Source organism: Hemitrygon akajei, chromosome 2 (assembly GCF_048418815.1).
Source record: "Hemitrygon akajei chromosome 2, sHemAka1.3, whole genome shotgun sequence".
In the NCBI taxonomy this organism is placed as follows: domain Eukaryota; kingdom Metazoa; phylum Chordata; class Chondrichthyes; order Myliobatiformes; family Dasyatidae; genus Hemitrygon; species Hemitrygon akajei.
This window is the reverse complement of record NC_133125.1, coordinates 41,070,515-41,093,996: the sequence shown is the minus strand read 5'-3', so window position 1 is coordinate 41,093,996 and position 23,482 is coordinate 41,070,515. Positions and strand designations below refer to the sequence as shown.

General features: G+C 37.7%; 1 protein-coding gene across 2 annotated transcripts in view; it reads right to left on the bottom strand.

Moving 5' to 3' along the window:
- Positions 1 to 1,097: 1,097 nt before the first annotated feature.
- ntrk2a (neurotrophic tyrosine kinase, receptor, type 2a) overlaps positions 1,098 to 23,482 on the bottom strand; it is a 240,500-nt gene continuing 218,115 nt past the window's right edge. For both annotated transcript variants that reach the window (XM_073070915.1, XM_073070924.1), the window contains 2 exons: positions 11,036 to 11,194; positions 1,098 to 3,992 (listed from right to left, as the gene is read on the bottom strand). In XM_073070915.1, the coding sequence (XP_072927016.1) occupies positions 3,807 to 3,992; positions 11,036 to 11,194 (345 nt within the window). In that variant the 3' untranslated portion in view covers positions 1,098 to 3,806. The remainder of the gene's footprint in view (positions 3,993 to 11,035; positions 11,195 to 23,482) is intronic.

The window sequence follows — 23,482 nt, the reverse complement described above, 5'->3', positions numbered from 1 at the left end:
ATGACAATGTTTATTGTAAGACAGAATTTTTCCATTGAATTTGTTGTATCACAAGTAACTTTCCATTTCAATTTGAGAAACTGGTCACATTTCAACATACAAATATATAACACAGGTACTTAGGCATCATCTAAAAATCAGCCAAGTGCTACACAGACCATTCAAGAAATAAAAGTGTACAACAGACTGCAACAGAAAGTAAAAGCTAAGGCTCCAGCAATAGATGCCATGGGTCTGTTTGTGTAACAGGCTGTTTAGAACCAGACATGTTCACCTTGTAGGGTGATTTCTGTGGAATGAGTGACCTTCCCAGCTCCACAGAGTTCCAAATGTTGCTGCGTAATTCTTGTGGAATCACCTTGCCATTAACATAATGTACCAGCTCATATTATGCTGAATTTCCAATCCTTACCAATGATAACAAGGATGAGGCCGAATGTAAGAAGTGGATGATCCTCAGAGCTATTCCACTGGCTAGGCACTGCCCAGCTTCTGTGTCATGGAAATGGACTGTCCATTACCAACTCCCACCCTCTCATTCTTACTCCAGTTTCTGAACCCCCACATCTGTGCAATTTTTGAAAAGATACAGACGACAAGAATGTCATCAGAGGTTTTTTTAAAGGAGAAATTGGGAAAAAAAGATAAATGGACCAAACTGTAAGGAGGGAAGATATTGAAGATCAAGCTGAATTTAAATCAAGAAGCATAAGGTCACAGTTTCATTTCTAGGAATAGGAGATAGGTACATGTTGTCTTTGTAAACTAGATGGGGACAAAAATCTCTAACTTCTGAGTATTGTTGAAATGACAAGTAATTTAAAATGAAGGGAGGATTGGTCACCAGCCTGTAAGAGATGCTTTCCCGCCACAGAGTCAATTTGCAATATCCACTGACCATCAATTTTGGAAAATCATGTTAAAGAAAGACAAAGCTGATTCACACTGGGCCTCTATTTGGTGTGAACAACAGCCATGCCCCTCACTTTAACATAAGCGAGGTCTTTACTTATTTAACATGCTCTTTCATGTGCCTGCCTCCTGCTTTCTTACCCCCTCCCAAATCCAATCCAATATGCAAAGCAAAACGTAAGATAAGGGTTGTGATCATTGCTTAAGTTTTTCCATGCTCGCTGGTAGAACTAATGGTCATTCAAAGAAAAGCACCTTCTATCATTACCTTGGTCCTACTCTTGCTGCCCAGTATACTAACCTTTCTAAAATGCTTAAATCATTTAATGTAAAGCATGGCACCTCCCAGTAATTAATCTAGAGCAGTGCTACATCATCTTACACTTCTATAATTATGGAATTCAGAGAAATGATTCATTGAAATTATCTACTTTACTAATTTAAGTGACATAACAGACGTATGTCAAAGTTTATGCCCACAAGTATTTTGAGTCTTCAATAGTATATATTTGCATTAAGGACTTTCCATCTGTCATTCATGTTCACATGGATTATTACCTAAAAGAAAAATGTGTAAAAGTAATGTTCAGCATTGTATAAGAAAAAGTTGGAATTTTATCAGCTTAACAGCTAATATATACTTCATTGGCATCGACACTTCAAATAGCCAGTTTTGACCTTCTTAAACAGAATCCTCCTTGCTGTATTCAGGATTATAATACATTCAGCTGAAACTTATAACAAAACTCACTGGGTTCCTGGTTCATCTGTACTAAATAGTATGATAGTCAATAAATCTAAAAGCCCATGAAAGGCTCATCCTTCAGATCATAGAAACAAAGGAATATTGGAATATAGAAGCAAGAATAGTCCATTTAATCCCTCAAACTGTTCCATCATCCAAAGGCCTACCTTTCCCTCAATTCCCTTTGTCCTCTTTTGTCCTATTTCCTTTAATGCCTTTGCTAATGAAAGTACGCAGATGTTCCATCATTCATTGGATCATCTCAATAACATCTGCAACATTTTCTATTAAGTTACCCTTCACATCCAAGCACTGTTTAAATCATGTTTATATCTCTGTGAAGTACTGTAACTCTGGTAGTTAAGAATTAAATTTAGGGCACAAAATATACAACAAAATACTTTTGGTGATTACATGTAATGAAGCAAATAGCAAAATAATATGATGATGCAAATAAATTATTTAGAAAAATAAAATATATAAAATGAAGCAAAAAGCATTAAATTATTAAATATTTGGCCATAAAATTATAAAATAAAAATTTTAATAGTATCCTGTACTGATCTCCTCAAGTTATTTAGAGAAACCAGGAGAACAGATATATCTTAAGAGCAATCCATGCTTTGTTGCCAAATGCAGTTACAAGTTACAACCATGATCCCTCACGGAGGGAGTATGTTTTAAAAAGGAGAAAACATTAGGTTTTGACAGATCAGGTGCTTACTTTAGCATGAACTTGTCAAACAGATATGAAATCTACCCCATGGTTCCCCAACATCATCTGATAACTGAGATTTATATGCCAACAAGCTAGGCATGAGCCATCAACCATGCATCTTGATTGTAATGCACCCAAGATTATAGTGCATTCCTGTCAGAATATTGTCAGAGCAAACAAAAATGAAGCAAGCAACGAATGCTGAGAATGGAAATGCCATAGCAACAACACAATGAATCTAGTATTAGGTTTTATGTGGTGGCTATCATTTGTTAATTATAGTTTCTCTTCTGTCTACCTTAAGGTCTTAATTTCACTGTCTCCTTTCGGATTATATGACCTTTATAAGTTTCTCAATTTTTCTGCATTTCTAACATCTCACCATACTGCAAAAGCATAAGGCCATGTCCAGCAGCTAATGACCTCCAATAGGGTTTATAATTAAATATATGTAACACCATTATGAATAACATCCTACATCTAAAATGTGTACAAGATATGAGCGATCATTTGTACATACAGTATGATATTCGCATCATGCACAATTATATTTCGCTCAAAATGTTTTAGGATAAGTATATTTTCTGATGTTTTGCCTAGACAACTACAAGTGCTGTATTATTAAAGTCAATCACCTTTTAGTATTTGACCTTGAAATTAATATTACCGTGAGCTCCAGCCTGAAACTCATAAAGCTATCACATAATTATAGTCACACATTGTTCTAAACGCCCAGTTCAGAGCAAACTGTTGTATTGCACTTGCTTCTTTGCGAGACATGTCATCCAATGCAAATTAAGGAACAAAAAAGCAAAGAGCCGGAAAAGGTATTCTGTATAATGGGGTGGCTAGATGTTGCCATGTTTCAAGGACAGGTTTAAGAAGTACATTGGTAAAGTTGAAGTCTATTACATTACCAGTATGCAGTAAAACATGATATTATGCCTTTCTTTTCTGAATTAAAAATGTTTCTCATAAACCTCTATACTTCCTCTATTTCAGATAATATTTACTCATGGACTGCAGCATTGGTGTAGTTGAATGAACATTTCCTTTCTTTGTTTTGCAGCTGAAAGTTTATGATTCATAGTCATCTTTTCTTCCCTTTTTTCATCCAAATCAAAGGCAAATCATTAGGAGTCATTGTTAATTGCAGTGAGGAATTTTGACTGTCTTCAGCAAAATAATCGGTTAGATTAAGGCCTGCATCTAGGCAGAGTTATAAATGAGCAAAAGCCAGATCAATTTGAGAGAGAATATGATAAAAGTCAAAGTCAATAGTTTGACTACAAAGGGAGAAGTTTTGACATTTTGCTCTTTAAAACTTCTTCTCATTGCTATTAATACTGTCAGGGATCAGAGCACGTTTCTTCGAAATGCAGCAACAATTTCGCACACACACAAGCACGCCTACAATTGTCAAAGTGAGGCTTAACCAAGGATATCCAGATATACTGGAGAGGCTTTTGTCAAAGTCTGGAGGAGACTGTGAATTTCCTTGATGTTGATCCTCATGTGTGGTTCACGCTGCCAGCATCCAAGCATCAAGTCGTACACCTCTTTCGGGCAGGTCCGAGGGCGCTGCAGGACACGGCCTTGCGTGATACATTCGATAACCTGTTGGCAGCATCAGAGAACATTAGGATGAGCATCAGCTTTCACTTTGCTACTTGATGGTTGTAATGTTTGCAGGTTATTTTGTGTTGTTCCTTCCTGAGGCAAATGATAAGGATGCTACCAACAAAACATAAAGAATCTTTATGTTCCTCTTAGGTTGGAAGGAAAGGTTAAAAGTTTGAGAGCGTCATGGTTTTCAAGGGATATTGGAAACTTGGTTCGGAAAAAGAGGGAGATCTACAATAAATATAGGCAGCATGGAGTAAATGAGGTGCTCGAGGAATATAAAGAATGTAAAAAGAATCTTAAGAAAGAAATTAGAAAAGCTAAAAGAAGATATGAGGTTGCTTTGGCAAGTAAGGTGAAAATAAATCCCAAGGGTTTCTACAGTTATATTAATAGCAAAAGGATAGTGAGGGATAAAATTGGTCCCTTAGAGAATCAAAGTGGACAGCTATGTGTAGAGCCGAAAGAGATGGGGGAGATTTTGAACAATTTCTTTTCTTCGGTATTCACTAAGGAGAAGGATATTGAATTGTGTAAGGTAAGGGAAACAAGTAGGGAAGTTATGGAAACTATGACAATTAAAGAGGAGGAAGTACTGGTGCTTTTAAGGAATATAAAAGTGGATAAATTGCCGGATCCTGACAGGATATTCCCTAGGACCTTGAGGGAAGTTGGTGTAGAAATAGCAGGGGCTCTGACAGAAATATTTCAAATGTCATTAGAAACGGGGATGGTGCCAGAGGATTGGCATATTGCTCATGTGGTTTCATTGTTTAAAAAGGGTTCTAAGAGTAAACCTAGCAATTATAGACTTGTCAGTTTGACGTCAGTGGTGGGTAAATTAATGGAAAGTATTCTTAGAGATAGTATATATAATTATCTGATTAGACAGGGTCTGATTAGGAATAGTCAGCATGGATTTGTGCGTGGAAAGTCATGTTTGACAAATCTTATTGAATTTTTTGAAGAGGTTACGAGGAAAGTTGACGAGGGTAAAGCAGTGGATGGTGTCTATAAGGCCTTTGACAAGGTTCCGCATGGAAGGTTAGTTAGGAAGGTTCAATTGTTAGGTATTAATATTGAAGTAGTAAAGTGGATTCAACTGTGCCTAGATGGGAAATGCCAAAGAGTAGTGGTGGATAACTGTTTGTCAGGTTTGAAGACGGTAACTAGTGGTGTGCCTCAGAAATCTGTGTTGGGTCCAATGTTGTTTGTCGTATATATTAATGATCTGGATGATGGGGTGGTAAATTGGATTAGTAATTATGCAGATGATACTAAGGTAGGTGGCGTTGTGGATAATGAAGTAGGTTTTCAAAGCTTGCAGAGAGATTTAGGCCAGTTAGAAGAGTGGGCTGAATGATGGCAGATGGAGTTTAATGCTGATAAGTGTGAGGTGCTACATTTTGGTAGGAATAATCCAAATAGGACATACATGGTAAATAGTAGGGCATTGAAGAATGCAGTAGAACAGAGTGATCTAGGAATAATGGTGCATAGTTCCCTGAAGGTGGAATCTCATGTGGTTAGGGTGGTGAAGAAAGCTTTTGGTATGCTGGCCTTTATAAATCAGTGCATTGAGTATAGGAGTTGGGATGTAATGTTAAAATTGTACAAGGCATTGGTAAGGCTGAATTTGGAGTATTGTGTACAGTTCTGGTCACCAAATTATAGGAAAGATATCAACAAAATAGAGAGAGTACATGAAGATTTACTAGAATGTTACCTGGGTTTCAGCACCTAAGTTACAGGGAAAGGTTGAACAAGTTAGATCTTTATTCTTTGGAGCGTAGAAGGTTGAGGGGGGACTTGATAGAGGGATTTAAAATAATGAGGGGGATAGATTGAGTTGACGTGGATAGGCTTTTTCCATTGAGAGTAGGGGAGATTCAAACAAGAGGACAAGATTTGAGAGTTAGGGGGCAAAAGTTTAAGGGTAACACGAGGGGGAATTTCTTTACTCTGAGAGTGGTAGCTGTGTGGAATGAGCTTCCAGTAGAAGTGGTAGAGGCAGTTTCGGTATTGTCATTTAAAGTAAAATTGGATAGGTACATGGACAGGATAGGAATGGAGGGTTATGGGCTGAGTGCGGGCCAGTGGGACTAGGTGAATGTAAGCATTGGCATGGACTAGAAGGGCTGAGATGGCCTGTTTCCGTGCTGTAATTGTTATATGGTTATATGGTTATAAAACACCTTTTATTGAAAATAGTAAGCACCCAACTAACGTCAGAAGCTGGTATGGTAATTCAAAAGTTAAATCACGTTGTATGCATAGCCTTTAAAACTACACTCACCTTCATTTACAATGCACACTTCCCCTTAAAAAGTCTATATGAAATCTATAGTCCACTAAAACATTTAAGATTAAACAGAGATATGATATACACAGTTTTAGATTTACCTCAACATTAGTTTATTCATTCCTTTAGTCTTCTGAATTACAAATTAAGCTAAGTTGACTTCCTCAGAAATCTCTTCTCCAAACAATCTTCATACAGATGATCTTATTTCCTGTGTAACAACTGTTACCTTAAAAATGTGTAAGAATGAATACATTGCTACACTGCATTTTTTTCTAACTGTGAACTGCAACATTAAAGTAACAAAGGACTATAACTCTTAACTAACTTGGCAGGTTTCAAATATCACTAAAGAGTATAAAACCAACCACAGATTTCTAATTTGATTCCTTGGTAAGGCTCCATATACTCTTGCTTCTACTGTGACCCTGTTTTGCATCTTGACTTCCAGTGGGCTCTAGATGTTTTCTTGCTGTCAATATTCTAATTAATATTATTCAAGTCACCATTCACCTTCCCTCTCTAGATTATTTACAATGCTGACAATTTGAGTATCACTCCTTCCGGCTCTCTTTTGAGCACCTTGGCCCCATTGTCCTGAGTTTGCATCAATAAGGTCAGTTTAGGTGTAACCCTATAGATTCAGTACTCCTGAAATGCTGCTGGAAGTACAGTACGAACATCCTCCCTCAGGACATTCAGTTCAACCTGAGCTTGATTCAGCCCATTCTATAACTCCATAACAACCATGTAACTCTTTCTTAATAGTTGTGTATCTGAACTATTTGAAAGGACAAAGATCAGAGTGGTCGTCTATGTGTGGAGCCTCACAAGATGTGGTGAACTACATATACCTGTCTGGACACGCCCCCCCCCCCCCCCCCCGCTGACTGCTCCTGTGGCTCCTCCCATGGACCGCGGTATAAAGGCGACTGGGGCCTGAGCCCTGCCTCTCAGTCTCCAGGATGTAGTGTGGTGATCAATTGCTGCTTGTTCTTTCTTCCAGCCAATAAAAGCCTATATCTCGCCTCACGTCTCCGAGAGTTATTGATGGTGCATCACAAGAGGGGGGAGATCTTAAGCAGTTTTTTTGCATCAGTATTTACTCAGGAAACTGGCATATGGAAGGATAGGAAACAAGCAGTAGTGTCATAGAACATATAGAGATTAAAGAGGAGGAGGTGCTTGCTGCCTTACAGCAAATAAAGGTAGATAAATCCCCTGGGTCTGACGTAATATTTCCTTGGACCTTGAGAGAGACTAGTGTAGAAATTGCAGGGGCCCTGGCAGAAATATTTTAAATGTCCTTAGCCACGGGTGCGGTGCCGGAGGATTGGAGGGTAGCTCATGTTGTTCCATTGTTTAAAAAAGGCTCCAAAAGTAAACCAGGTAATTACAGGCCAGTGAGCCTGACATCAGTAGTAGGTAAATTATTGGAAGGTGTTCTGAGAGATCGGATATACAAGTATTTGGACTGCCAAGGGCTGGTTAAGGATAGTCAGCATGGCTTTGTGTGTGATAGATCGTGTTTAACGAATCTTGTAGAGTTTTTCAAGGAGGTTACCAAGAAAGTAGATGAAGGAAAGGCTGTGGATGTTGTCTACATGGACTTTAGTAAGGCCTTTGACAAGGTCCCACATGGGAGGTTAGTTCAGAAAGTTCAGACACTAGGTATCCATGGAGAGGTTGTAAACTAGATTCAAAATTGGCTGTATGGGAGAAGACAGAGAGTAGTAGTGGATGATTGCTTCTCAGACTGGAGGCCTGTGACTAGTGGTGTGCCTCAGGGATCTGTGCTGGGACCATTGTTGTTTGTTGTCTATATCAATGATCTAGAGCATAATGTGGTAAATTGGATCAGCAAGTTTGCTGATGACTCTAAGATGGGAGGCATTGTGGACATCAAGGAAGGCTTTCAAAGCTTGCAGAGGGATCTAGACCAACTGGAAAAATGGGCCAGAAAATGGCAGATGGAACTTAATGCAGACAAGTATGAGGTGTTGCATTTTGGAAGGACAAATCAAGGTAGGACATACACAGTAAATGGTAGGGCACTGAGGAGTGCGGAGGAACAAAGGGATCTGGGAGCTCAGATACATAATTCCCTGAAAGTGGCATCACCGATAGACAGGGTTCCAAAGAAGGCTTTTGGCATCCTGGCATTCATAAATCTAAGTATTGAGTATAGGAGTTGGGATGTTATGGTGAGATTGTATAAGACATTGCTGAGGCCAAATTTGGAGTATTGCGTGCAGTTCTGGTCACTTAACTATAGGAAGGATATCAGTAAGGTTGAAAGAGTGCAGAGATTTACCATGAGGTTGCCAGGTCTTCAGGAGTTGAGTTACAGGGAAAGATTGAACAGGTTAGGACTTTATTCCTTGGAGGATAGAGGAATGAGGGGGGATTTCATAGAAGATTACAAAATTATGAGGGGTATAGACAGAGAAAATGTGAGTAGGCCCTTTCCCCTTAGATTAGGAGAGATAAATATGAGAGGACATGGTTTTAGGGTGAAAGGGGAAAGGTTTAGGGGGAACATTAGGGGGAACTTCTTCACTCAGAGTGGTGGGAGTGTGGAACGGGCTGCCATCTGATGTGGTAAATGCAGGCTCACTCTTAAGGTTTAAGAATAAATTGGGTAGATACATGGATGGGAGAGGTCAGGAGGGTTATGGACTGGGTGCAGGTCAATGGGACTAGCGGAATAAAGTTTCGGCACAGACTATAAGGACCAAATGGCCTGTTTTCTGTGCTGTAGTGTTCTATGGTTCTGTGGTTCTTTGACTTTACTACAATATCCAAGCTTCCCTCCCGTCAATCACTGCAATGGTGTAACTGCCACCTGACTACTTTGATGAACATGAAGAGTGTGCCTAGACAACGTGGAAGAGATAATGATGAAGTAATCGAACAGCTTATTGTGGAAAACAGCGCTGATGTGGTATAGATGGACTTCCAAAAGACTTTTCAAACGTAATGAGTTTTTCATCATGTTTGGAGCCCATGGGTCAGTAACAACATAGATAACAATCGCCGAAGTAGCAAAAAAAAGGAAACAGAGTAGCAGGGAAAGGCTATTTTTCAGACCAGTGATGGGGGGTGGGTAGGGAACACAGTGAGATTCCCCAAAGCAGGATCACTGTTTTACTTAACATTAATTGTATGTTCTTGGGTGTACAGGACACAATTTCCGAATCTGTAGATAACACAAAACTTAGAGATGTAATGAAGGAGGATATTGATAGACTTTAAAGTGATATAAGCAGGTTGTTGGAATAGAGTGATAGCTAGCAGATGCAATTTAGTTTTGAGAATTGCAAAATGTTACACTTGAAAAGAGATGTAGAAATACCTGAATGGAAAGAATTTGCCAGAATATTGGGAGAGTTTGGGGAAATTGATTAATTGGGTTGCTCTTATGGTCTCAATTTCCTTGTTTTGATTCTGATAATCTGTTAAAATGGTTGTCTCCTACTTTTCAAACATTTTTGTATGCTTCCTCCGATCTGTTTGTTGGGGACTGCAAATGTTTTCATTGCTCTGAAAATGATACTGTATATCACTGTCCAAATGATGCACTGTCCAAACTTAGATGGACTGTCCTCTACTTTGGGATAACTCATCAGTCTACTTTTCGGTTGACTTCATACTTGACACTTCCAAACATTGTCGTGGCTTCTGTAGATGTTTCAGTCTGTCCAGTATTTGTTTTTCAGGCTGTCCATGTCACAGTCTGGTTAACGTCTAGACAGTCAATGCTACAAACCCATGGCTTTTAGTAATTACTTTTAGATTCTCTGTATGTCTCAATAGGAGCATTCTTCATTTATTTCCCCATAATGTGGAGAGTCTTTCCTGCATGCATGTCTAACTCTGTTTAGCAAAAGAAAGTGAGGTGAGGTGATGTCTATAGACTTGAGGGTAGACGTTTTGTCTGTTTCTAGTTTTTAAACAATACCTCAATAGTCAGTTGTCAATAAGTATAAGAGACTTCTGTTCTCTTCAGTTTTCCATTGCCCTGATTGAGGGTGTTATGGTGCTTGGTTAATACTTTCCCCATTGAACCAAGGCTGAATAGTGAAATGAACAAATAGTCATCAGGCCCACAGGAATGTTTGGTATTGTCGCATTATATATTGCAAGAAATCAAAGGGTCTTGACAGGGTTGATGTAAAGTTTATATTTCCACTTGCTATTCTGTCTGGAATCGTATATTACCATCTGGGGAAAAAAAGAGTCAGCCATTTGGGCAGTTATGAGAAGTAATTTCTTCAACTGGTGTGTGGTAAATCTTTGGTATTTTCTACCCTAGAATGATTTGGAAGCTCGGTTGTTCAGTATATTCAAGAAAGAGATTAATAGATCTTTAGATATTAAAAGGAAAGAAAGGACGTGAGATTAATGCATGGAGGTGGCACCACATTATTGGGAGCAGATGAGCTGAGGAAGTTAATGCCCTATTTCTACTTCTATTTCTTTTATACATTTTATAGTCAGAATAAGACTATGACATAGCTTTTCTGATTTATGTAGTTCACCGCTGTCCAAAGGGCAAATTGCAGGTAGATTCAAATCGAGAAGTAAATATTTTAGATCATATGGCACAAACAATGAAATCCACTGTGTTTCAGGTATATAAGTTAGCAGAAATGCTATGGTAGAAACTACTGTGCTACATTGGAAAGTTAAATGAAATGATGATAGCTACTTTTGACTGTAGCTTTGTACAAACCTCATTATTTGATAGCTGGTACCATGGTTGTTTTCCATAGGTAAAGATCTCCCATAACACCACACCCAAACTCCATACATCACTCTCAGTGGTGAATTTCCTGTACATAATGCTTTCAGGAGGCATCCAACGAATCGGGAGCATCGTATGGCCACCAACCTGAAGAGGAGGGAAATTAAATGTTAACATACTTGAATGAATGAATAACAAAGAAATCAGTGCATCCAAAACAAAGGTTTAGAAATATGGGAGTCTCATTTAGAATTGAACTACAACAGATATTCATACTTAATTAAGACTATTTTTGGTAGCTGGGCTATAGATTTTTAAAATGGTCTGTACTGGTATACGGCACCTTAAGAACATAAAAAATAGTAGCAGGAACAGGCTACTTAGCCTTTCAAGCCTGCCCCACTATTCAACATGATCATGTCTGCCTCTGGGCTCAACTCTTCTCTCTGTGCCCATTTCCCAATAATCAACAAATGATGGTTGAATGGGTTTTCTGACCTTTCTCAATTTTGTAAATCTCATGACTGAAGCTTCTTCTAATTCTAACAGTTCTGAGTAATAACAGTTCCAAAAGGTTATTAACTGGAGGGCAACTATTTTATTAACATTTTACTCTTTATGCAACAGCATAAAATTTACACATGGCTGGAAATACTAAACTCCCAATACAACAGCAAAGAAATGAGTTGAAGTCCGAACATCGAAACAATATCACTGCAAGTTCAGACTTGCCACTTATAGAAAAATTGGGATAGCTAGACTGACCACTTTTTTATCTAGGCAAGTGAAATACTTCAAAAATGATGAATTTTTATGTATCTCTCACTTTATCTAAGACAAATATATTTGTCATTGTTCTGAGTTTAAAACAAACATGATAATGACCATATGACAAACTTGGATTAGTATCAGAACATTGCTCTGCACATACTGATCCTGTCTTGTTGTAACAAGAATGGACGGGTTACAATAATAGCATTTTATTGGAAGCAGAACTTGCAAAATCTGGAGAAGATAGCAATCATTCGGCTTGCTTAGATGTGGTTCTAAAAAATAAACAATAATTTTTATGCATTAGTGACCATGTATACATATAATGCAGATATTTGCTTTTTATAATTTTCCATATTTCCTCATTTCTATTACTCATAGTACTGTTTCCATTGTCAGCTGTGAATTACTGGCCTTCTGCCCTCAATGTAGTCATAGCTGCTGGTACTCCTTAAGCATTGAGGGTATGGGGTGATGAGGAGGGAAATTTGGTCTGTCTTCCCATTTAATAAATGAACAGTTGGAACTCAGATTTTGACTAAGCTTCTCTTTCGGGATTCAATACATTATGTTTGAATTGTCATGAATTTAGAACATACAATTAAGTGAAATTTAGATACACAACAGCATCTTCATTTGACACAAACCTTCCCAAATGAATCTCATCATTGGTTCTAAACGCAAGAAGCAATCTCTGTGGCCACAAATGCAATGTTCAACTGTCCGCAGAAATATGTTGCCAATAGATTGTAGTTAAATAAATGCGAGGATAACTTCATTGACAAGTGACTATACAATATAAATGAGATAATGTTGAGAAATTGCACTCCAAAGTGTAATTCATTACCAATCGGAATCAAGGAGAAACATTGGAGTGTTTCTCCTTTAATTAACGTGTTGTAATGAAATGTAGATGGACAAATTTTCTCGGCTTTCTGGTCTGTGAATATTTATCTCATCAACATTGATCACTGGAGAAAATTCTTAAATTAAATCTTGCCCTAAAGCACAAAAAAGTTAACCATTATAATTAATAATGTCAGTCATCCATCTATGGCTGTTTCTTACATTGTACTAAACAATTGCTACCCAAAGACGGTATGGCTCTGACTTGGCTGCCAGTGAGCTACTGACTTTCAGAAGTGCAATGGCCTCAAGCAAGTTTGGGCAATTAGCCTGGCTTTGGTTTGCAACTGGACTGATTGTATGACCAGCAATGGGATGGACATTGAAGTAATGGCGATAGTGGGAGAGTGAACTGCATCACTCTGAGAATGAATAGCCATTGGTTCTCCACTGGGTCACTGACTCATCAATCCAAGTAATCCTTTAAAAATCAGTCGCCAAAATGATCAAATCAACAGGATGAGCTTTCAATTCTGCATTTGGATGTTGAGGGACCATTGCTACGTTGGAAGAGAGACATCAAACATTGAATGTTGCATTTTGTTCCATAGATACTAAGCTCTGCAAAAACCCCACCTTGTCAGAACCACCTTCCTCCTTGCTCCTCTGATCCTTATGTGAACTTACTGTCGAGACTGACCATAAAAGGAGGCTAGGAATCGTTTTAATCACGTGATCACAGAACCAGCTAGTTCTATTCCAGATGACTTAGATAAGACACTTAATTCCAAAGCAAGATATCTGGGGTGTAGAACCAGCTGGTTGTTTCCTCCTTTCCTGTCTGTAAATCACTTATGCCCTGAATACAAGAAAATCTGCAAATGCTGGAAATCCAAGCAACACACACAAGATGTTGGAGGAACTGAGCAGGTCAGGTAGCATCTGTGGTAAAGAGCAAAAAGTCGATGCTTTGGGCCGAGACCCTTCATCGGGTCCTAGTAGGTTCTCTACCACTTCTTTCTGCAAGAGTTGTAAGTCTGTCTGACCCAGTCAAACTGTTCCTTCTGCCTTCTCATTGTACATCTGGAGAGCCATAGGTGAGATACATTGCACTTCCTTTCCACTGCCTCCAGAGATTTAGCAGTACCTACTCCATCTTTAATGCATTCCCCCTTCAAGAGGTGCAATGTAGTTTTAAGTAGCTTTAATCATGCAAGTTGCTAATGGCATTGGACTCCTGCTGTCGCAGTGAGCCAATAAACAACACAGGTATGCGAGCTACATGCAGAAACCGGTATAATTAGCAGGCAGCATAAAGTTAGCATGCTATTCATATTCCATTCAACAGCAGAGATTAATCACACATCACCATCTCCAAGCCAATCTTCAGGGGCTAGCCCCTTAACCCTTAATAATTCCAACATTATACAAGCAAGTAAATGCCACTTCATTCCAGCTAAACAGAAATCATCATTTAAACTCAGTTATTTCATGACAATCAAAGTTGATTCTTATTGATAGTACTAAGCTAACAAACAACATTGTCTTTTATCCTATTGAATGTGTCTATATGTAAATACAACAAGAGCTCGTATCTATACAGGACCCTTAAGCCTTCAGAGAGTGATTAATTGTCAAATGGCTCAAGATTCATTAAAAATTAAAGTCTTGTCTCAGCACTGTTTGTTATTCATAAACCAGCCTGGTTTCAGCAGTTTTTGTTACTTAAATATTAATGACTGTCCTTAAATCCCATGAAAGCTGCTCCTTTGGTATCAGTGTATCAATTATCTTCATTGCCACACCATCTTCCAACTACCAACCTAACTTCCACCATGTAAACTATCTTTGCCCCAGTGCTGTTTTCCCAGCTGGCCAAAAATTGCTGTTTTTGTCCCTTTTTCTCTTCCTGTCTTGGAGACGAAGTTTTCAGCCCAGGGAGAATCGTTGGTTTTATTAAAGTTTGTAGAAATCATGGATTTATTGGGTTTTACTCAGCCACTCCATGTTTTTCTTTTGCTCTTTTCTGCAATCCAAAACTAGAAGTAGATTGGACTTTTGATTGTTCGGCCGTAAATGACCGCAGTTACACTTTGAACCAGTGCCAGGAAGCAATCTGACTTTAATCAAGCATATCTGAGTCTGCCTGCCGCTGAGTGACCACATCTTTACTGATAACATCAAATAAATCACTGTTTTAATGGAAGTGAATCACATGTTATGTACTAAGTATCATCGTAAACAGTATCAGGAAATCACCAAATGTCTTATTTGCAGCAATTTAATTGAGTTGAGAAAATTAATTTACAGTTAAGGAAATGCAGCATTTCCAGTCTAATTTATCTCTGTTACCAGTAACTGGCTATACTCGTAATGACTGCAAATGTTGAAAATTACTCTGGTGCCATTCAGAATGAGTGTCAGATGGTGATGATGTGGGTGTTTAAATACTTTATTGTTCAAATCAGCTCAATGTCAGGTTACTAATGTAATGCCTTGGGAATAAGCTACAGTATCGGTTCCAAATCTCACACAGTTCATACACTAGCTTCAACAGTATGGCAATTCTGGTCTGAGAGGAAACACGTTTCAGGATCGCATCACCAGGATGAGAATTTCTCAGAGAGATAATATTTTGACAATCACTAATGAAAAGTGACATTCAGCTTTGAAATAAAGAGGTGAATGCTCAGCATGAAGATTACAAGATGTGGACATTTGGAAAAGCAAATACTAATTCCAGCAACACAGAGGCCTTCTAATCAAAGCAAATTTGCGAACACCCCCTCCTTCACCATTAGTAAGCTATAGTGGATCAGGAAAGTTCATTCATTGAACTGTTCGTTCTCTTATCTCATTCTGTTGGATAAGTAAAAGCAGTAATATGCAAAGGATAATGACAACAAAATAGCTAGTTCATATACTTGAGCACACAAATTCATCTGTATCACAATGAAGACAGAGACTAGGTATACCCATCTGCAACATGAAGGAGGTGTGACATATGTAAAAATCATGATGACTGCCCATCTAATAGAGTCCTCGACGACATTGTATTAATTAAATACTTGGAAATGAAAAGGATAATTCTTCCGATTCTTGTGACAAATGACAGGTAGTCATTGCTTCCTAATTTTAGGGAGATTTCTAGCCCATCATTCTAATTGCTTCCACAAAAATATAATTTGTCCCTTGACTATGTTGCCGATGATGCAGTGAAGATACCACAGATGTCTTTCTGGAAATGAGTGGCACCTTTTCTAAGGAGGTGAACATATCTAAATTCAAACAGTTCATGCATTCAAACAATTAACAAGCCATGAAGTGTATGAATTTTAATCTGTTTATGTTTGTAATTTGGCTTGATGTTGGTCCTAATATGAACGCAGTACAAAGCAGGCACAACGTCATTGCTGCCTTTGCTTTGTTTGTTGTGGAAGTGCACTTGTGAATCTTCAGTGTGCTCGGTGATTTTCTTCAGCTCAGAAGTACTGCAGTGCAAGGGGGATGAGGCTGCCTGTGCTTCAGGAGGATAGTATGTATTTCCACACTGCACATCATCCGTCATACACCATTCGATAAGAGGCGAGAGCTCTCATGTTTCATCTCCAAATCCTTTGATTCATTCCAAAGGTCTATTGATTTCAGGTTTGAATATTAACAATTAGTGACCACCTATACCCTTCTTGAATACAATACAGTGGATTCTGTTTAAATGGAACATAGTACATTTTGGCCCAATTAAGCGGCTGCCTCAACTAGCCAGTTTCATGGAAATTGTTAAAAATATATATTAACAAAGCTACTGTTTATTAATAAATTATATTTTTAAATAAATACAGAAAAATTAGAACACCACCGATACCACTACAGTACTATAAAACTGTGTATGAGTTTCTAATATTTATCAATGGAGGAATTCATCCAGTGTAGGTTCCTGTGTTATTTTGATTGATGACGAATGAACAGAATTAGTGCAGACACATAGTGCAGATAATGGAGTGCCTTCATACAATGCATTCTCTAAATCTTCATTTTCATTGTAACATTCAAGATGATTGTCAATACCTTCAAATTCTTTGTAATTCCTAACTTGGTGAAGTAGTGAAATCATTTCTGTTTTTGGCATCTCTAAGCCTGAACGTTTGAATCCACGATGAGCAAACTAGTTCTGAATTGTCTTACAGCTTATTTCTTCCCAACTACTAGTAACGAAAATCACTGCCTTTTGAACACAAGCACACGCAACTGATGATATTTAAAAACTGTTCACTCTAAGCATGGTGTAGTGTCTAATGGCTATACAGGTGCACGTGACTGATGTTATATCTGTTTGGCAAAAGTCTCTTATCCCAGTTAAGTGACATTGTATCCCAAATAAATGGAAGGAAGCCCAATTGTTTTATCAATTAGCTTTTGTTCTTTAATAGTTGTCCCGAATAAGTAGCTGCCCTAATTAACTGGAATCCACTGTATCTGAAATATCTTCAATTGACAAACAGAAGAAATTTCTACACGTCACTGTCCCATGTGGCTACATAAGACTGAAATGGGAAGAGGTTTCTTCTGTTTGCTGATTGTAGATCTTTCAAATAATGAAGAGATTTTCCATCATAATTTTGGAATCTCCGGCCAAGAGAAACTGGCCCAAAATATCTAAACTTCAGTACAGGGCATCCTACTCAATCTTTCCTTACAGTGTAAATCCTTCTCCCAGCAATCAATCCATTTAGTTAGCTTATCATTTGTATCTTACTTGGCAATTCTGAATTATCTCAATTAAGTCTTCTGTTTTTCAATGAAATTGAATCTATTGTCAAAATTTAATTCCCTAATAATATGACAGGAAATAATATATGTATTAATTTGCCTTTATAAATGATCCTTTTTGTTTCTTTTTACTAATCAGAGAATTAATTAATGACATGCTGCCCCACTTGTGATCTGAAATAACCTCAAAGCATATTGAAAAAATTTGTCAAGTCACTGTTCTCCAGACATTAATTGACCTTTTGGCCTGACTTTTTTTGCAAATGGCACATCTGTAAGATCCATGGAAAATTACTCTTAATTTATCAATAATATACTTGGCCTGTATTTAATACACATTATGAAAACTGAAGAGCTCAGGAATGGAAAGAGTAGTCTATCTGCTGCAGTGTCAGGTTGCAGTTAGCATTTATGGGCTGCAAACCGTTTTGTGCTGAAATCATTAGTTAGAGTGTCTGTTTTTTTAAAAAAAACTTATTGCTCCCAATAATATATGTAAGGTCAATCCACATGGAGGTAACATTTCCACACCTTGCCAGTAAAAACAATTGGCAATAAAACTCAATGTAAGAAACATTTTACAAGAAATGTTTGTGTTCTGCATTTCCCTTCTTCTCTGCTTTATGAGCCTCAGCAGGATTTAGTCTTAAAGAGGCAAAGTCACCTCAACATAAAGCTATCAGGAAGGTGTGATTTGTGAAGCTGCCAGAAGGATTCTGCTCCTAAAAAAGCTCTGCTTAAAATTTAATATGTGCAGCACAATCTACATACATAGGATAACTGGAATTAAATCTGAGGAGATTCTAATGGCATCTGAATTGGAAAGTCAATAACACTGCTTCATAAGCACAAACGTTGCAGGTTTCTCTTTTCATTACTCAGCTGCAATACCTTACAATCCAGGCACTTAAATTCAGACTTCAGTTTTTAAATTGATGGACTTGAGCTCACGTTTGCCTCACAATTTCTCCCTGGTCGGTGATGGTAAATGTGATATATAGCAGCTTTTATGTAGTGTACTTAGTACTGCTGAATAAGAATGAATTTCCAGACAGTTATAAACCCGAACACACATAATTTAAGTATGTAAACTAGCATATAGATAATCAGTTAACAGTACTTAATATGTTAATTAGCAATAACTTGATTGCAAATTGCAAGACTATAGTCATGTAATACATTAACACTTGTAATTTCTTTTAAATATTATTGTTGTTATTTCAAGATGTAAAATGGAAAGAAGTCGCCAACAGCTCCAAAAATAAAATCAAGGATAAACTTTATTTGCCATATACAGTACTGTGCAAAACACTTAGGCACATATATATATATATTTAGGGTGCCTAACATTTTTGCACTGTACTGTAGTAATTTTATGTATTGTACTGTACTGCTGCCACGAAAAAAAAAAATCCTGACATATGGGAACTGCACCGCACCAGCATGTTCTGGGCAAGATGGAATTTCACCAACTGCCACAAGAAGTACATCCTCTGACAAGCCTTTTTGTTAATGGAGGAGATATGGTTCTCCCACACGTGGTCCTGCAAAATAATGATGCCCAGGAACCATGACTATGAAGCAGTGCTAACTGTAGAGTTGTTGATAATGAGTAGTTGGAGAGGAGACACGTTTCTCCTGAGGTTGACATGAGGCTGAATGGCATCTCCATGGTTTTGAGCATTCAGCTCCACATTGTTGTGATTGCACCTGGACACCGGTTCACTTACTTCTTGATGGTCCTTGGATTTATCGCCACTGGTGGTTAGTCCCGTGACAGCGGTCTCATCAGCAAACTTTACCAGTTTGACCAATCGATCACTGGAGATGGAGTCATTGGTGTATAGAGAAATTAAGAGAGGGGTGACAACACCCCCCCGGTGATGCACCAGAGCTGACTGAGTGGGATGTGAAGATGTGCTTGCCTAGTCTCACCTAGACAGGAAATTGTAATCCACCTGCAGATGGGACTTGGTACATTAAGGTTGGAGAACTTCTCTTGCAAAAACTCAGAGTGAATGTATTGAAGGCTGAACTAAATGAACAAAGAATCCAGAGGAGTCAAGGTGCAGTAGTATGAAGTCCAGACCAATGTTAACTGTATCATCTATAGATCTGTCCGCTCTGTAGGTGAACTGCACCGGATCTAGAAAATTTAAGGTTATGGATTTCAGAAATGACATGACCAGCTTCTGAAAAGTCTTCATTATAACTGATGTAAGTGCATCTGGCCTGTAGTCATTGAGTTCCGTTATCTTTGATTTGCTGAGGACAGGAATAATAACAGATTTCTTGAACAATGCTGGAACAGTGCATAGATTACAAGACTGATAGAAAATGTCTGTAAAGGCAGCAGACTGCTGGCTGGCGCAGTGTTTAAGGATAGCGGGGAGACAGTGCTAAGGTCAACAGCCTTCTTGTTACTTTGCTCCCTGAACAGCTCTCTCATAATCTTACACCCTTTATCATTGTTGCCTCTCATACTCCGTTGCTCCAACAACGAAAGGCCCAGTTCACACAATATTTCCTCGTAAGGTATTTTGTCTAATCCAGGCGCATCTCTGCAACTTCTCCTAAGCTTCCACATGCTTCCTATAACCAGAACTGAACATATGATAGATTGCTGAATGGAGCAGGAAACGAGCCATCATGATCATCACCACATCATGGCCCAGGATTCTGATCTCTGATTTCTATGTTCAAACTCTAAGATTCTCCCAAATGACGATCCATGCTCCTTCAACAACATTGACAAGGCATTGCATGAGAGAAGAGGATTGAGTTTAACCCTACCCTAAAAAGAAATGTAGTGAGGGAGTGAAGCCTTTCAAAATCTAACTCTAGATTAAGATATATAAACAGCTTTTTATTTAAAACAGTATGTACAGTACATTGAAGGGCACTTGGGAGTAATAGAAACCGGGAAAACTTTTAGAAGAACTTGAGTATTACGTTTCACATGGCTGAAGCCCCAGAAAATTCCTGTTTTCTGGGATCAGAATCATTTGCCTCTTTAAGGCAGACAGCTGGAGCAAATGACAGAAGATTGACTTTGACTACGATGGCTTAGCACAGTATAATTAACTCATCTGCCTCAGTACTGGGTGAATAAAGAATATTCATTAGAAGCACCTTATGTAAGTTATGCTTTAGAAAAAAATGCTTAATGCTTCAAAAACTAGTATCATTGCATATTACCTTAACAGAAATATTTGTTATAATTTCCTCTGTAAGCCACAATCGGTCTCTATAAATTGCTAAGCAAAAATCTCATCAGGTTTTCACCTATCTGTAGGTAACAAATTTTAAAGAACATTTGAGGGTGAATTTAATAATAAAGGCTAAAATCACAACTTAATATTAACTATTGATAATGCTCAATACATAAGATTGTTTTGGGAGGGGGAGTAGGTATTTTGGCTCCAGCAACCCAAAATAGCCCCAGTGCAAATCATTTAGTTTATTGATCTACCAATTAAAAGCAAGCTTCTGCAACAAACTGTATTGTTTTGAGTATGATGGTCTGGGTGGGAAAAATCCTACTTATGACTTGTTGCAGACTTGAAGGAAATGGGAAATCTAAAGAACTAAGACTGGTATTTGGACGTGTAATATGCTCTTTGCTGCCAATGAAGAAAACCTATTAGCAGAGATGCTAAAATCATAGAAATTTATGGAAGAGCAAGAGGCCATTCAACATATTGTTTCCATATTGACAAAGATGCTGCTATTTGAGTTATTGCTTTCCTTTCTAGCTAAGCCACAACACTCGCATGCTCATCCAGGCTTATTTTAAATGTGACGGTGGGGGTAAGTCTACTCCATTATCTTTTTGAGTTCCAAGTCCACACTATTGGTACATTTTCTTTTCTTTATCACCACTCTATTATTCCTTTCAACAATTAACTTAGACCAAAGTCCCCTGATTATTGATCTGTCTGGCAGGCAAAGTAAGTCCTTCCCCTTCACTCTGTCTAGTACTCATTATTTTATACCCACAATTAAATCTCCCCTCAGTCTCTTTTGTTTGAAGGAAGACAATCCTAGCCAAGCCAGTCATTTCATATATCAATAATTCCCTTTGCCTTGTGATATCGACTAAATCTCCTGCACTATCACAAAATTCCTGCATTTTGTTTGTTAGAACCATGTACAGAGCTATGGTATAATGCATGTTCTATCCAATTTAGCAAAAGTTTAATTTAGCTGAATTTTAAACTTCCCTACTACTTTCTCAATTAACAAACTGATGTAACTTAAATAAATTCTATATAATAACTTTATGGAGTTCCATACTTTTAGGGATCCACAGTAAATTAGTGCTTTGAGCTGCATCCTATTCAAAGAATTGTCAGAATGTATTTTGCTTTGATTTTCAAATGCAGCATTTTCAAAAAGGTTTATCTCCTGAGAATCCTATGGCCACCTTTAGCCCTCTACATTACCACATTGCCTCAGACCCTCCCTAATAGTGCCCTTGCCTCTTCTGCCTCATACCTCAATTGTAACAACCTCAAAACCCATTCCCCTCCTTCCACCACTGCTCGCTTATACCAAAATTGCGTCAGGTTTTCAGCATATTTAGTTCTTAGTTTAATTTCTAAATGTTTGGGGTTGATGGGCCTAGAATTACACAACTAAGAAAATTTAAAAGTAGAAAGATTATTTTACTAATAATTATTTTTTTCTGATCTAAGTGATGAAATAGCCTATTCCTGCCTTTTATTATATATTTAAACCATGTTTTGTATTATTTTCTTATTTGCATTGTGACTTTTGTACCAAATTTACTGAATCGTAAAAATGTTTGAACATAAGCAAGTTTTTCCTTTTCATTTTGAATTGTTTTTTGTTCTTTATTTCAGTTTTGTGGAGCTTCCAATTTAATTATGCCTCTGTCATTTACTGTTCAGTAAAGAAACTAATTACAAGTTTCCCAAGAAGTAAAAGTAAGTGACAATGAAGGACAGATTCTGCATTATGCAAAAGACCAAACACAAGTGGACCTAGAAACCACTCAGAGATTTCACAAGAATGAAATCTTCTTGTTCATTTTGCTAGCCTGGGAATTTGGCTGGCTGCTTTACTTCTTTGCTGAATCCATTTTAGTTTGCCAGCCTTTCATAGTCTTCAAATAGTCCCATGACTACCCCTGTTTTAATGTAAATTATGTAACTTTAGTTTGTGTTTATTGTTAAATAACATTTCTCTTTAGGCTTATCTACAGACAGCAATCAAAGTCTATAAGCTATAATTAAATAACTGAATTCAATTTTCTCTTATTCAACCCTTCTTTCCATCAAACTGCATTATCTTTTGCATCTGTCATGTTTTAATGCGTGTTTCTTTATTTGTACTATTGACTGGTTGAAATATTTTATTACACTTCATATTTGGTCTGATTCAGTACACATTCATATTTTCCACATTTCTCTCTGAGATTCACACCAATAACTCCTTTATACACCTTAGAAAAAGAACATTATTGAAAAATGGCTTAATCCAGAGTTCTGCAGCTTTGTGTATTTCTGTGAATCTTAGCACCAATTGGGAAATAGTCTGCTTGTTATTTTGCTAGGATTTCTATTCTCTCCACACGTTTTCTAGCATAAAACTCCATTGACAAATGTTCACTGTAAAGTTCATGTTTACAATGACTTTCAATGCCACAGGTCTGAAAAATGACTGCTCTCATTCACACATAGAACAGCCAGGTTTTACTAACTCAACATCCCCTGACATTGTGCTAATTTAAAAAACCAAAACATAAACTATTTGTTCTGGCTGAGATCTATGACTTCCTACCTCCCCTTAATTGCTTTGTCTATGACAATTAGGGTCATGATTACTCTCAGTTTCCTAGATTGAGAATCATTCTAGGCTGTCTGATAATAAAAGCAGAATTAGTGAAATCACCCTAAATCAGAATCAAAAGAGAAGTGATTGCCACTTGAGCAGAATTAGTTGAAAAAGGCATCTGAATGTATACTCACAAGAAATGCACTCATAACTTTACAGAAACCTCTTTGGTAACTCTCTGAAAGCAGA